Raw genomic sequence first — 14,120 nt, 5'->3', positions numbered from 1 at the left:
GTGAGCCGAGATCGCGTCACTGCACTCCAGCCTGGTGACAGAACAAGACTCCGTCTCAAAAAAAAAAAAAAAAAAAAGGAAGAAAAAATTACAACAGATGCTACCTGGAGATTTGTTTTATTTGTAGGAGGTGGGGAAAGTCTGTATTGTCTTATTGTGAGAAAAATGGTGATTTCTCAAACGTTCTTTGAGTAAGCAGCAAAATCAAATCAAATTATATAATTATAACATGCAATTATATGTTATATAATATCTTGAACTAAAAGACAAGGTAACATCTACTTTCTAGGACAAATTACTCTTTTATTTTCTTGGTAGTATATGGGCTGAGATATACTTTTTTTTTTTTTTTTTTGAGACGGAGTCTTGCTTTGTCATCCAGGCTGGAGTGCAGTGGCACAATCTCCACTTCCCAGGTTCAAGCGATTCTCCTGCCTCAGCCTCTCAAATTGAGACAGGTTTCATCATGTTGGTCAGGCTGGTCTCGAACTCCCGACCTCAGGTGATCTGCCCGCCTCGGCCTCCCAAAGTGCTAGGAATACAGGCGTGAGCCACTGCGCCTGGCCAGAAATATACTTGCCATGCAACATGGCTGGTACTGATTACCTCTACCAATGCACTGGGTTATATTCAGCCAACTGTTTTCTTATAAAAATCAAGCAAACAGGGTTTCATAATATACTTATGTATGTGCACATGCATGTATTATGTACCCATGTATACATACTGTACATACAGGAAGTTTAATTTATCTAATTTCAAAATCACTTTTTTTTTTTTTTTTTTTGAGAAGGAGTCTGGCTCTGTCACCCGGGCTGGAGTGCAGTGGCCAGATCTCAGCTCACTGCAAGCTCTGCCTTCCAGGTTTACGCCATTCTCCTGCCTCAGCCTCCCGAGTAGCTGGGAACACAGACGCCCGCCACCTTGCCCGGCTAGTCTTTTGTATTTTTTTAGTAGAGACGGGGTTTCACCGTGTTAGCCAGGATGGTCTCGATCTCCTGACCTCGTGATCCGCCCGTCTCGGCCTCCCAAAGTGCTGGGATTACAGGCTTGAGCCACCGCGCCTGGCCAAAATCACTCTTTAATTGATATATTAAGTTCTGATTTGGGATACTAACAATTTTGATGGAAAAGAAAAGCTTAGAAAAAATTTTATTTGTGTAATAAGTTTTCAGACAATATAGAAATCTACAAAGAAAGGTAATGATGTACAATTTACAACATCCAAGGGTCTGAAAACTGTAACAGATGATAAACATATTTGAAAGAATGGATATTCTGCTTTATTGAAAAACGTCATGTAAGTATTAGAGAAAAATTGACTATCTCCCTTCCCCTCCCAACCTGATGACTCACTATCCTAGTAACACACTATTATAAAAGCCACCTATTAGTGTCAGGGTGAAAGAACATGATTGAAACAGTAAGACAAAAAGCGTTATTTCATGGCTATTAAGAGATTACCTGTGTAATATACCAATTCCTCCCAGCCATGTTTGTGCCATGCTGCATTCCGTATGTCTTCCCTGGTCTGAAGATCCCTGTAAGCTTAAAAATAACCACACAGAGAAGTAAGACTTAAAACATATACCCTGCATTCCACCCATACATATGTTAAGGTCTTGCTTCACCTGGGCATCTAGTTTTCTCAGGGACTACTTCAGGTGTGTAATATACTGGGCTGGGGAAACACTGAGCAAAATTATATTAGGCCATGTGGGAAAAGCAAACTTTGTCTTTTTTTTTTTTTTTTTTGAGACAGGGTCATTCTGTCAGCCAGGCTGGAGCGCAGTAGCACGATGATGGTTCACCACGGCCTTGACCTCCTACGCTCAAGTGATCCTCCTACCTCAGCCCACTGAATAGCTGGGACTACAGGAAAGTGCTCCCACATTGGCTAATTTTTGTATTTTTTTGTGACCAGGCAGACGTCAAACTCCTGGGCTCAAATCATCAAACCGCCTCAATCTCCCAAAGTGCTAGAATTACAGGGGTGAGCCACCACACCTGGCCCATTCTTTTTTTTTTTTTTTTTTGAGACAGAGTCTTGCTCTGTCGCCCGGGCTGGGGTGCAGTGGCCGGATCTCAGCTCACTGCAAGCTCCGCCTCCCGGGTTTAGACCATTCTCCTGCCTCAGCCTCCCGAGTAGCTGGGACTACAGGCGCCCGCCACCTCGCCCGGCTAGTTTTTTGTATTTTTTTTTAGTAGAGACGGGGTTTCACCGTGTTAGCCAGGATGGTCTCGATCTCCTGACCTCGTGATCCGCCCGTCTCGGCCTCCCAAAGTGCTGGGATTACAGGCTTGAGCCACCGCGCCCGGCCTGGCCCATTCTTAAGTTAAAAAAATTATTTGCTTGTTTGAGATGGGGTCTCACTATGTTGCCCAGGCTGGTCTCAAACACCTGGACTCTAGCGATCCTCCCGACTCAGCCTCCAAAACTGCTGGGATTTGAGGCGTGAGCCACCACATCCGGCCACAATTCCCTCTTAAGCTTTAAAATCTAGTGAATCTAAGATATACCTTTATAAACCAAGTGAACTTCTCCAATAACATGTTAAATTCATGACCAGAAACTGTGAGACCACAGATAAGCAATGTCAGATCAATTTTACTCAACATTTATCTCGCACTACACTGATCTGGGTAGCGGGTGTGTTCCATGTGGTGAAGCCCCAGGATATGAGACAGGCAAGATCAGCCGTGGAGAGTGCTGTGGCCCATGCAAGGACACAGTGTACAGGGGAGCAGGGCAGGCAATGGGAGAGCTGTGGGAAAGGTGCAAGTTGACCAGGTGGGTGTTGAAGCTGAAAAGGACATCACTGATGTAGGAATGGGAAGAAAGGCGCTTCAGGTGGAGGGGGATCACCTGTGTCGTGGTACAATTCACAGGTATCTCATCCAGATGCCTTCTTTCTTTTTTACTTTCCTTTTATTTTTTTTGAGACAGAGTCTCGCTGTTTCCCGAGCTGGAGTGCAGTGGCGCGATCTTAGCTCACTGCAACCTCCGCCTCTTGAGTTCAACTGATTCTTCTGCCTCAGCCTCCTGTGTACCTGGGATTACAGGCATGCACCACCATGCCTAATTTTCTGTATTTTTAGTAGAGATGAGGTTTCGCCATGTTGGCCAGGCTGGTCTCTTAACTCCTGACCTCAGGTGATCCACCTGTCTCGGCCTCCCAAAGTGCTGGGATTATAGGCATGAGCCACTGTGCCCAGCCAATATCTTCTTAATTACCTTTTTTTGGAGACAGGGTCTTGCTGTATTGCCCAGGCTGGAGTGCAGTGGCACAGTCATAGCTCACTGTTGCCTCAAACTCCTGGCCTCAAGCAATCCTCTTCATCTTGCTGTTGCTCTGTGAAACCTTGAGTCCTCCCCACAGGGCAGAGACAGGAGGTCTGCCCTATGTTCCCCACAGCCTCTGTGAGAGCTCCGCCATTCACACTCTGGTGCCTGCCTGTTTGCAATTCCAGGATCCTGCATCTGGGAGGCCCTCTGCGAGCAGCTACAGGTGCTGATGTGAATGGAGCATGCACCTGGCTTGACCTCGGCCCAAGAGCCAAAGGGATGGAAACTTCCTCCATCCAATCCGGCCCTTCTAGCACCTGTGCTTATTCATAGACAGGGATGCCTGAGAGGGTTGCACACCATACACAGTGCAACAGTAATAACCAGCACCACACAGGGCTCTGGGGGCTCAGGAGGAGTGATGATGTTCACTACTGGGGAGGGGTGACATCTGGGGCAGGACGGGAAAGATACCAAAGATGGTGCCAAACAAAAGTGCGTGGGGATGGAATAGGTGAGGGGGTCCATGTCCTGAGACAGTGGAACCACGTCTACAAAGGCAGACAGTGAGTATGTGCAGGAAGCTGCCGCTCTGGGTAAAATGCAGGCCTGCCTCTGCCAAGGAATTAAGAAGTCAGTCTACAAAGAAAGGCTGGGACCACTCTGTGGAAGGCACTCTGACTTCCCTGGCCTCCTTCTTCCATGGCTGCTTGCTTCACCCCTTATTCCTTTCCCCATCATCCCCACTCACTTTCAGCTCACTAATGCCATCAATCTATGGACTTGTACTGTTGACCTCGCTAGTTCCAGACAGCCCCGTACAGACTGTCCCTCTGTGACGTCTGGATTTGCTGTAGTGGTTAAGGTTACTGACTCAAGATGTGCTCTACTGCCCAGTACAACTTAGTAATGAACTCTTAAATCCCAGTAACTCAAAAAGGGAAAAACAGATACCCCAAAGATGGTGCACCATGTACAGCTGCCCAATCTGAGAGAAGAATCCTCCGACGGCTTCATTACCATCCTGTCTGAAGCGGATCGCACGAGCCCTGTAAGAGTGAGGTGATGTTTGTTTAAGACGCTGAATTAAGATACACTAACGAGAATCAGTAGACTAAATCTTTGCCATACTCAGGGCAGGCTGTTTAAAATGAAGACTTAATTGTTTATCAAATTGGTATCAAGCTAACGCAAATCAAAAGTTATTTTATTTACTTTATTATTATTTCAGACGGAGTCTCATTCTGTCACCCAAGCTGGAGTGCAGTGACACAATCTCAGCTCACTGCAACCTCCACCTCCTGGGTTCAAGCGATTCTCTTGCCTCAGCCTCCCGAGTAGCTGGGATTACAGGCGCCCACCACCACACCCGGCGAATTTTTGTGTTTTTAGTAGAGATGGGGCTTCATCATGTTGGCCAGGTTGGTCTTGAACTCCTGACCTCAGGTTATCTGCCCACCTCAGCCTCCCAAAGTGCTGGGATTACAGGCGTGAGCCACTGCACCTGGCCTATTTTTGAGACAGTCTCGCTCTATCACCCAGGTTGGAGTGCAGTGGTGGGATCTTAGCTTACTGCAACCGCTACCTGTCGGGTTCAAGTCATCCTCCTGCCTCAACCTCCTGAGTAGCTGGAATTACAGGCACCCACCACCATGCTCAGCTAATTTTTGTAATTTCAGTAGAGACAAGATTTCCCTATGTTGACCAGGCTTGTCTCAAACTCAAGTAATCCGCCCGCCTCAGCCCCCAAAGTGCTGGGATTATAGGCATGAGCCACCACACCTGGTCTAAAAGTCATTTTAATGTATATGAAACGTAAGCATACTTTTCTGTAGCTATACTAATTTTTGTGAGAAAATGTACAGTATTTAATGATAATTATTAAAAATAAAAACAGCAATCTAAGAATGTATATATAGTTGCACTGGTGATTCTTGAATAAAATCTAGAACTGGCAGAGGATGGGACCCGCCAACTTAAAAAGCATTGTTTCTCCAGAACACCCTGAGAGAAGCGAGGCAAACCTGGAACTAGAGCACCCAAGGTGCCACAGGGCACTGTACCCAAGGGAGACAGGGACCGCCCTGGGGCAGGGCATTAAAACACAGGTGAAAGAAGCACACCTTCAAAGCAGCTGATGACTCTGAGATCCTGAGAAACACCCCTGCTCTCTGAACTACACAAGGGACTCTGCAACTTCTTGGATGCCAGAGGGAGGAACCATGGGAATGAAGCTTTTTGGTGGCACAACCTCGCTGCCATCGCTAGTGCGGGCAAAGCTGCCTCTTGCTTTTTTTTCTTTCTTACCAGAGCAAACCATTCAGAAAATGAGTACCAAAGGCATTCATTATGTACTAAATATGGAAGATAGTACTAATATACATTGTGCCTCTATGGACAACATCACATTGTGATCAGTTAAAAATTGGCATTTGGCTTAAAACTTTCCTTTTTAAGAATTTCCCACTGCAAAGGTATCAGCTCTTTAATTTTTTTTGAAACAGAGTCTTCCTCTGTCTCCCAGGCTGGAGTGCAGTGGTGCAATCTCAGCTCACTGTAATCTCCATCTCCTAGGTTCAAGCTATTCTCGTGCCTCAGCCTCCTGAGTACTTGGGGGTACAGGCATGTGCAATCATGCCCGGCTTTTTTTTTTTTTTTTTTTTTTTAGATGGAGTCTCGCTCTGTTGCCCAGGTTGGAGTGCAGTGATGCAATCTTGGCTCACTGCAACCTCCACCTTCTGGGTTCAAGTGATTCTCCTGCTTAACCTCCCGAGTAGGTGGGATTACAGGTGCCCACCATGACATCTGGCTAATTTTTTGTGTTTTTGGTAGGCATGAGGTTTCACCATGTTGGCCAGGCTGGTCTCGATCTGCCCCACCTTGGCCTCCCAAACTGCTGGGATTACAGGCATGAGCCACCAGGCCAGCCTATAGCCCTTCCTCTGCCATCCAGGAGTGCAGTGGCGGGATCTCAGCTTATTGCAACCTCTGCCTCCCAGGTTCAAGCTATTCTCCTGCATCTGCTTCCTGTGAGCTGGGATTACAGGTGTGCACCACCACGCCCAGCTAATTTTTGTATTTTCAGTGGAGATGGGATTTCACCACATTGGCCAGGCTGGTCTTGAACTCCTGACCTCAAGTGATCTGTCCGCTCCAGCTTACCTAAGTGCTGGGATTACAGGTGTGAGCCACTGCACCCGGCTCAGAGTCCTTTAATTTAAACACCTTTCATACTTGCACCAGACACTTTAAAAAAATATTTAGTGATGCATCTGAATTCCTAAAAGTGTTTTAAAATGTGCCTATTTTTTCAAAAGCAGTCTTCTAGAATCAAAGGTGAAAAGGAAGGGGCTTCAAATGATGTAGGGAGGTCAGCAGAAGATGCACAGTTAAGGTCTATCAAGAGATGACACACCATGCGTTACTCAGTAAATCCATACCACACCGCCCAGGCTCTAGCCTGAAGTCTCAGTCACATCAGGTTCCCACAGTTGACAAGACTTGGGAAGACAGATTCATTCTAATTCATTCAAAAGAGCTGGCAGCATACAAACAAGGATAGCAACCTACCAATAGTGACAGTGAAAGATGTCACTCTCAAGGCACAAGATGCTTGAGTTGGCTTGGCTGAGCATTCTCTTCCTGGAGGCAAACCTCATATATACTGAATGATAACTCAAAAGGGGGAAAAAATCCAAGAAAGAGTGATTTCCTGTGAGTGATGAAGCCAGTCTCCTTTTTTAAGACAGAGACTCTATCACCCAGGTTGGAGTACAGTGGCATGATCTTAGCTGACTGCAGCCTGGAATTCTTGGGCTTGAGGGATCCTCCTGCCCCAGCCTCCTGAGTAGCTGGAACTACAGGCTTGCGCCACTAAGCACAGCCAATTTTTTTTTTTTTTTAGAGACGGGGCCTTGCTATGTTGCTTGGGCTGGTTTCGAACTCCTGGGCTCAAGCAATCCAGTCTCCTTAAACTCACTCTACACCTCTGCTCTAATCCACCATGGTCTCAATGCCACAATGGGGACCTTACCCAAGTGCTTGGGTTTCTTTATGGTGAAAAAGGGACTTCTTGCTATTGCCCCCATGGATTATCCACAAATAAGATGACATCTTTAATCTTTACATTGAGAATAAAGTGATCAATATCTTCACAGAAATTACAAATCTGATTATTGAAATTAAGCAAATCACTTCAATGTGCACTCTAACTCTATTCGGAAGAAAAAAAACCTGACTTTTACTGATAGTGGTAAATATTCCAGATTATTCATTTCATTCTGAATTTTTGTAATTTAGTTATGGTAGGCAAAGAAAACATACTTGCCTGAGCCTGGTAACAATCAGAAGCCTGTACAGACGAGGTGGTCACCATCTTAGTTACCTATGTGCCAAAATATAAATTGAATGCTAAACTGGCTTTATACATAATTTTTTTTTTTTTTTTTTTTGAGACGGAGTTTCACTCTTGTTGCCCAGGGTGGATTACAATGGTGTGATCTTGGCTCACTGCAACCTCCGCCTCCCAGGTTCAAGCAATTCTCCTGCCTCAGCCTCCCAAGTAGCTGGGATTACAGGCATGTGCCACCACACCCGGCTAATTTTTGTATTTTTGGTAGAGACAGGGTTTCTCCATGTTGGTCAGGGTGGTCTCGAACTTCTGACCTCAGGTGATCTGCCCATTTTGGCCTTCCAATGTGCTGGGATTACAGATGTGAGCCACCGCGCCCAGCCAAATAAATTTTTAAATAACTGAATAACCCCAGTATGTCCCTGTGGATTCCACAGCGAGTGAGTCTTGATTAGTAATGTGCAAAAATTGAACTAGTGAGTGATCCTATTCTGTGAATAGCTACATGATTAACAGCAATAGTCCAAAAACAAAAGAGCAAAAATTGTATATAATAGCAGCATACAACCAAATATGTATTTCTTAGTTTTCAAATGAAAAGAAATTCTAACTTGCATTATTTAGCCTCTGAGGAGGAAAGATTCATTAGAAATAAAGATCATAGAACTATCTGTTGGAGCTAGAAGGGATCTTAGAAATTATTTCATGCACATCAGGAAATTTCATAACCAAAAAGAGAAAAACGGGGCCGAGCGCGGCGGCTCACGCCTGTAATCCTAGCACTTTGGGAGGCTGAGGCAGGCAGATCACTTGAAGTCAGGAGTTCCAGATCAGCCTGGCCAACATGGCGAAACCCTGTCTCTACTAAAAACAAAAAAATAGCCGGGAGTTGCAGTGCACGCTTGTAATCCCAACTACTTGGGAGGTTGAGGCAGGCGAATCACTTGAACCCAGGAGGCAGAGATTGGAGTAAGCTGAGGCTGCGCCACCCACTCCAGCCTGGGCAACAGAGCAAGACTCTGTCTCAAAAAAAAAAAAAAAAAAAAAAAAAAAGAAAGAAAGAAAAAGAAAAAAGAAAAGAAAGAAGATATAAGTTGAAGTTAAAAAAAAAAAAGGTATGAAATGCCAGTTTAGGAAACAGAAATAGCAAGTTGCCAAAGAAAAGTAAGAGTTCACGTAATCACTTAAAAGAAATATACACAAACACCTCCCCCCCAAAAAGAAAAGCAGGCCGAGCGCGGTGGCTCACACCTGTAATCCCAGCACTTTGGGAGGCCGAGGCGGGCAGATCACGAAGTCAGGAGATCAAGACCATCCTGGCTAACACGGCGAAATCCCGTCTCTACTAGAAAAAAAAAAAAAAAAAATTAGCTGGGCGTGATGGCGGGCGCCCGTAGTCCCAGCTACTCAGGAGGCCGAGGCAGGAGAATGGCGAGAACCCGGGAGGCGGAGCTTAGGAGGCTGAGGCAGGTGAATGGCGTGAACCAGGGAGGCGGAGCTTGCAATGAGCCGAGTTCGCGCCACCGCACTCCAGCCTGGGTGACAAAGACTCCGTCTCAAAAAAAAAGAAAGAAAGAAAGAAAGAAAAACAGCAAAACTTAAGGTACAGAAATACGTTGAGTTTCAAAGAAAAAAATGCTCAAAATATTTTAATTAGATATAGATGTATGCTTCAGATTATTTTAGGAAACTATCCCAATGTTTCAAAATTATATATATATATATTTTGAGATGGAGTCTCACTCTGTCGCCCAGGCTGGAGTGCAGCAGTGCCATTTTGGCTCACTGCAGCCTTCGTCTCCTGAGTAGCTGGGACTACAGGTGCCCGCCACCATACCCAGCTAATTTTTTTTTTTTTTTTAGTAGACAGGACTTTACCATGTTGTCCAGGCTGGTCTTGAACTCCTGACCTCAAGTGATCTGTCTGCCTCAGCCTTCCAAAGTGCTGGGATTACAGGCGTGAGCCACCATGCCCAGGCAATATTTTTAGCTTCCAAAGAAATCCCATAATGAAGAAAGTATGGAAAGTGGTAAAAAGAAAACATCAACAATCTCACCATCACAGAACCCTAAATGTCACTAGCATTTTTCTTTCCATTTCCTGTCCCAGGCACTAACCAGCTAGCCAATGGCCAATAATTTATTCTTGCATCCCTCTTAACTATTGAGGCTTTTTTGAGACAGGGTCTTGCTCTGTTGCCCAGGCTGGAGCGGAGTGGCATGATCATGGTGCGCTGCAGCCTCAATAGCGAGGGCTCAAGTGATCTTCCTGCTCAGCCTCCAGAGTAGCTGGGACTACAGGCAGGAGCACCACCACACCTGGCTAATTTAGTATTTTTTGTAGAGATGAGGTTTCACCATGTTGCCAAGGTTGGTCTTGAACTCCTGGGCTCAGGGGATCCTCCCACCTCAGCGGCCCAAAGTGTTGGGAGTAGAGGTGTGAGCCACAGCACCCGGACTATTGAGGCTTTGTATGTCTGTCTTTTCTCATAATAGTCAGGATTTCCAAAAACAGTATTAAATCATAAGGGTGAAAGGTGGTTATTTTGTTATAGTTGTAATCAGCATGCTTGTGTGTCTCGTATTTGAATTTAAGGTAGCTGCTGGGAGGACATGGAGAGCTGATCAGGGCTAGTGAACTAGCCCTCTGGCTAATCCCACCCTCTGTTGATGGGCAAAGCTGTTTCTACTTGCAGGATATTATAAAACATGCTGCTACGGTCACTTATGTGTTTACATGGATGTTTGCTTTCTAACTTGCATTATTTAGCATTTGATGATCCCAGAAGGAAAAATTCACTTATACACATATGTATAACTGTTTATGTGGATGATATCTTTTGGGTAGACACCCAGGAATGAAATTGTTGGGTCATATGTAATTTTTTTTTCTTTTTTTGAGATGGAGTCTTGCTCTGTCACTCGGGCTGGAGTGCAGAGGCACGATCTTGGCTCACTACAACCTCCACCTCCTGGGTTCAAGTGATTCTCCTGCCTCAGCCTCCTGAGTAGCTGGGATTACAGGTGCCCAGCACCACGCCCGGCTACGTTTTTGGTATTTTTTAGCACAGATGGGGTCTTGTCACGTTGGTCAGGCTGGTCTCGAATTCCTGACCTCAGGTGATCCGCCCCCTCAGCCTTGTGAAGTGCTGGAATTACAGGCGTGAGCCACTGCGTCTGGCCCACATGTAATTTCATGTTTACCATTTTGAGGGACTACTAGACTGTTTCCAAAGTGACTGCACCAATTCACATTCCCATCGGCAATATCGGAAGGGTCCACTTTTTCCTCACCTCACTAACAGATGTTATTATCGCTCTCTTTTAAGTTATAGCTGTCCCAGTGGGCAGGAACTGGTATCTCATTGTAGTTTCACTTTGCATTTCCATAACGACTAAGGAGGTTGAGTCCCTTTTCATAAGCTTATGGGCATTCATGTATTTTCTTTGGTGAAATACCCATTCAAATCCTTTGCCTGTTAAACATTTTTAAAGTTTATTTTATGAATTTTCTTTTTTTTTTTTTTTTGATACAGGGTCTGTAGCCCAGGCTGAAGTGAAGTGGCACAATCTCAGCTCACTGCAACCTCTGCCTTCCAGGTTCGTGATTCTCGTGCCTCAGCCTCTCGAGCAGCTGAGATTACAGGCATGTACCACGACACCTGGTTAATTTTTGTATTTTTTGTGGAGACAGGGTTTCACCATGTTGCCCAGGCCAGTCTCAAACTTCTGATCTCAGGTGATCTGCCCACCTCAGCCTCCCAAAGTAGCTGTGAGCTACCTGGCCTAAACATTTTTTAAACATTTTTTTATCGTGGTAAAAAACACGTAACATTGAATTTACCATCTTACCCATTTTTATGTAGTGTCCAGTATATTTATACTGTTACACCACACATCACCAAAACATTTTCATTTTGTAAAACTGAAACTCTATACTCACTAAACACCAATTCCGTATTCCCTCTCTGCCTAGCTCCTGGCAACCACGTTTCTACTTTCTGTTTCTATGATTTTGGCAACACTGGATACTTTGCATAAGGAGAATGATACACTACTTGTCCTCTTATTTCACTTAGCATTACATCCTCCTCAAGGTTCACCATATTGCAGCACATGACAGGACTTCCTTCTTTTTTTGTTAGGTGGGGGTGGGGCGGGGATGGAGTCACCAGGTTGGAGTGCAGTGGCACGATCTCGGCTCACTGCAACCTCCGCCTCCCGGGTTCAAGTGATTCTCCTGTCTCAGCCTGCCAAGTGCCAAGGACTACAGGCACACGCTACCAGGCCCAGCTAATTTTTGTATTTTTAATAGAGACGGGGTTTCACCACATTGGCCAGGATGGTCTCGATCTCTTGACCTCGTGATCTGCCTGCTTGGCTTCCCAAAGTGCTGGGATTACAGGCGTGAGCCACTGCGCCCGATCTAAGACTTCCTTCTTTTTTAAGGACGTGTAATATTCTATGTATAGGCCACACTTTTTTTTTTTTTTTTGAGACAGGGTTTCTCTGTCACCCAGGCTGGAGTACAGTGGCATGATCTTAGCTTGCTGCAACCTCCGCCCCCCGGGTTCAAGCGATTCTCCTGCCTCAGCCTCTCGAGTAGCTGGGAATACAGGCACGTGCCACCAGACCCGGCTAATTTTTTAATTTTTAGTAGAGATGGGGTTTTACCATGTTGGCCAGGCTGGTCTCAAACTCCTGAGCTCGGGTGATCAGCCCACCTCGGCCTCCCCAAGTGCTGGGATTACAGGTGTGAGCCACCGCATCCAGCCCACAATTTCTTTATCACCTATTGATAGATATGTTGGTTGCTTCCACCTCTTGGCTACTGCAAATAAAGCTATGATAAAAACATGGGTATGCAAATCTTTTTGAGATCTGCTTTGAATTCATTTAGATATATACCCAGAAGTGGGACTGCTGAATCACACTGAATTCCATTTTCAATTTATTTATTTTTATTATTTTATTTTATTTATTTTCTTTGAGACAGAGTCTCGCTCTGTCGCCCAGGCTGGAGTGCAATAGCGTGATCTCTGCTCAATGCAAGCTCCGCCTCCTGGGTTCACACCATTCTCCTACATCAGCCTCCCGAGTAGCTGGGACTACAGGCGCACACCACCACGCCCGACTAATTTTTTTTTTTGTATTTTTAGTAGAGACGGGGTTTCACCATGTTAGCCAGGATGGTCTAGACTCAATCTCCTGACCTTGTGATCCACCCACCTCGGCCTCCCAAGGTGCTGGGATTACAGGCGTGAGCCACCATGCCTGGTTCCATTTTCAATTTATTTATGTATTTATTTTTGTGAGACAGGGTCTCATTGGGAGTGCAGTGGCATGATCATGGCTCACGGCAGTCTCCACCTCCCCAGGCTCAAGCAATCCTCCAACCTCAGCCTCCTGAATAGCTGAGAATACAGGCATGTGCCACCACCACACCCGGCAAGTTTTTTTTTTTTTCTTTTTTTTTTTGTAGAGACAGGGTTTTGCCATGTTGCCCAGGCTGGTCACCAACTCCCAGGATCAAGAGATCCTCCTGCCTTGGCCTCCCAAAGTGCTAGGATTACAGGTGTGAGCCACCACACCCAGCCACTGTCTTTTCAAGTTCTTTACCCATTTTTAATTGGGTTATCTGTATTCTTATTGAGTTGTAAGAATTCTTTATATATTCTGAATTTAATTTGCTTATCAGATATATGATTTGCAAATATTTTATTCCAGTATATGACTTGTCTTTTTTTTTTTTTTTTTTGAGATGGAGTCTTGGTCTGTCGCCCAGGCTGGAGTACAGTGGCACGATCTCGGCTCACTGCAAGCTCTGCCTCCCAGGTTCACACCATTTTCCCGCCTCAGCCTCCCAAGTAACTGGGATTACAGGCACCCACCACCACGCCCAGCTTATTTTTTAGTAGAGATGGGGTTTCACTGTGTTAGTCAGGATGGTCTTGATCTCCTGACCTTGTGATCTGCCTGCCTTGGCCTCCCAAAGTGCTGGGATTACAGGTGTGAGCCACCATGCCCGGCCTGTTCTTTTAATTAAAAAAAATTTTTTTTGTATCACTGAGAGTAAGGCATTTTTTGTTTTGTTCTGTTTTGAGACAGTCTTGCTCTCACCCAGGCTATAGTGCAATGGGGTGATCTCGGCTCACTACAACCTGTGTCTCCCAGGTTCAAGTAATTCTCCTGCCTCAGCCTCCTGAGTAGCTGGAACTACAGGTGCACACCACCATATCTGGCTGTAGAGACAGGGTTTCACCAAGTTGGTTAGGCTGGTCTCAACCTCCTGACCTCAAGTGATCTTTCCACCTTGGCCTCCCAAACTGCTGGGATTTACAGGTGTAAGCCACCATCCCTGCCCTAATTTTTTATTTTTTTGAGACAGAGTCTTATTCTCTCCTGGCTGGAAAGTACTAGCACAATCATGGCTCACTGCAGCCTTGACCTTTCAGGCTCAGGTGATTCTCCCACCTCAGCCTC

At 45.5% G+C, this 14,120-nt stretch overlaps 1 protein-coding gene across 2 annotated transcripts in view; it reads right to left on the bottom strand.

Annotated features, from left to right (window-relative positions):
* The window catches only part of NIPSNAP2 (nipsnap homolog 2), a 38,043-nt gene that overhangs the window by 1,654 nt on the left and 22,269 nt on the right, over window positions 1-14,120 (bottom strand). For both annotated transcript variants that reach the window (XM_025378371.1, XM_025378372.1), the window contains 2 exons: window positions 4,241-4,335; window positions 1,465-1,548 (listed from right to left, as the gene is read on the bottom strand). In XM_025378371.1, coding sequence (XP_025234156.1) covers window positions 1,465-1,548; window positions 4,241-4,335 — 179 coding nt within the window. The remainder of the gene's footprint in view (window positions 1-1,464; window positions 1,549-4,240; window positions 4,336-14,120) is intronic.

The sequence above is a fragment of the Theropithecus gelada genome, chromosome 3 (genome assembly GCF_003255815.1).
Source record: "Theropithecus gelada isolate Dixy chromosome 3, Tgel_1.0, whole genome shotgun sequence".
Lineage (NCBI taxonomy): Eukaryota > Metazoa > Chordata > Mammalia > Primates > Cercopithecidae > Theropithecus > Theropithecus gelada.
Note: the sequence above shows the minus strand (reverse complement) of the source record. Positions and strands in the feature narration are given on the sequence as shown.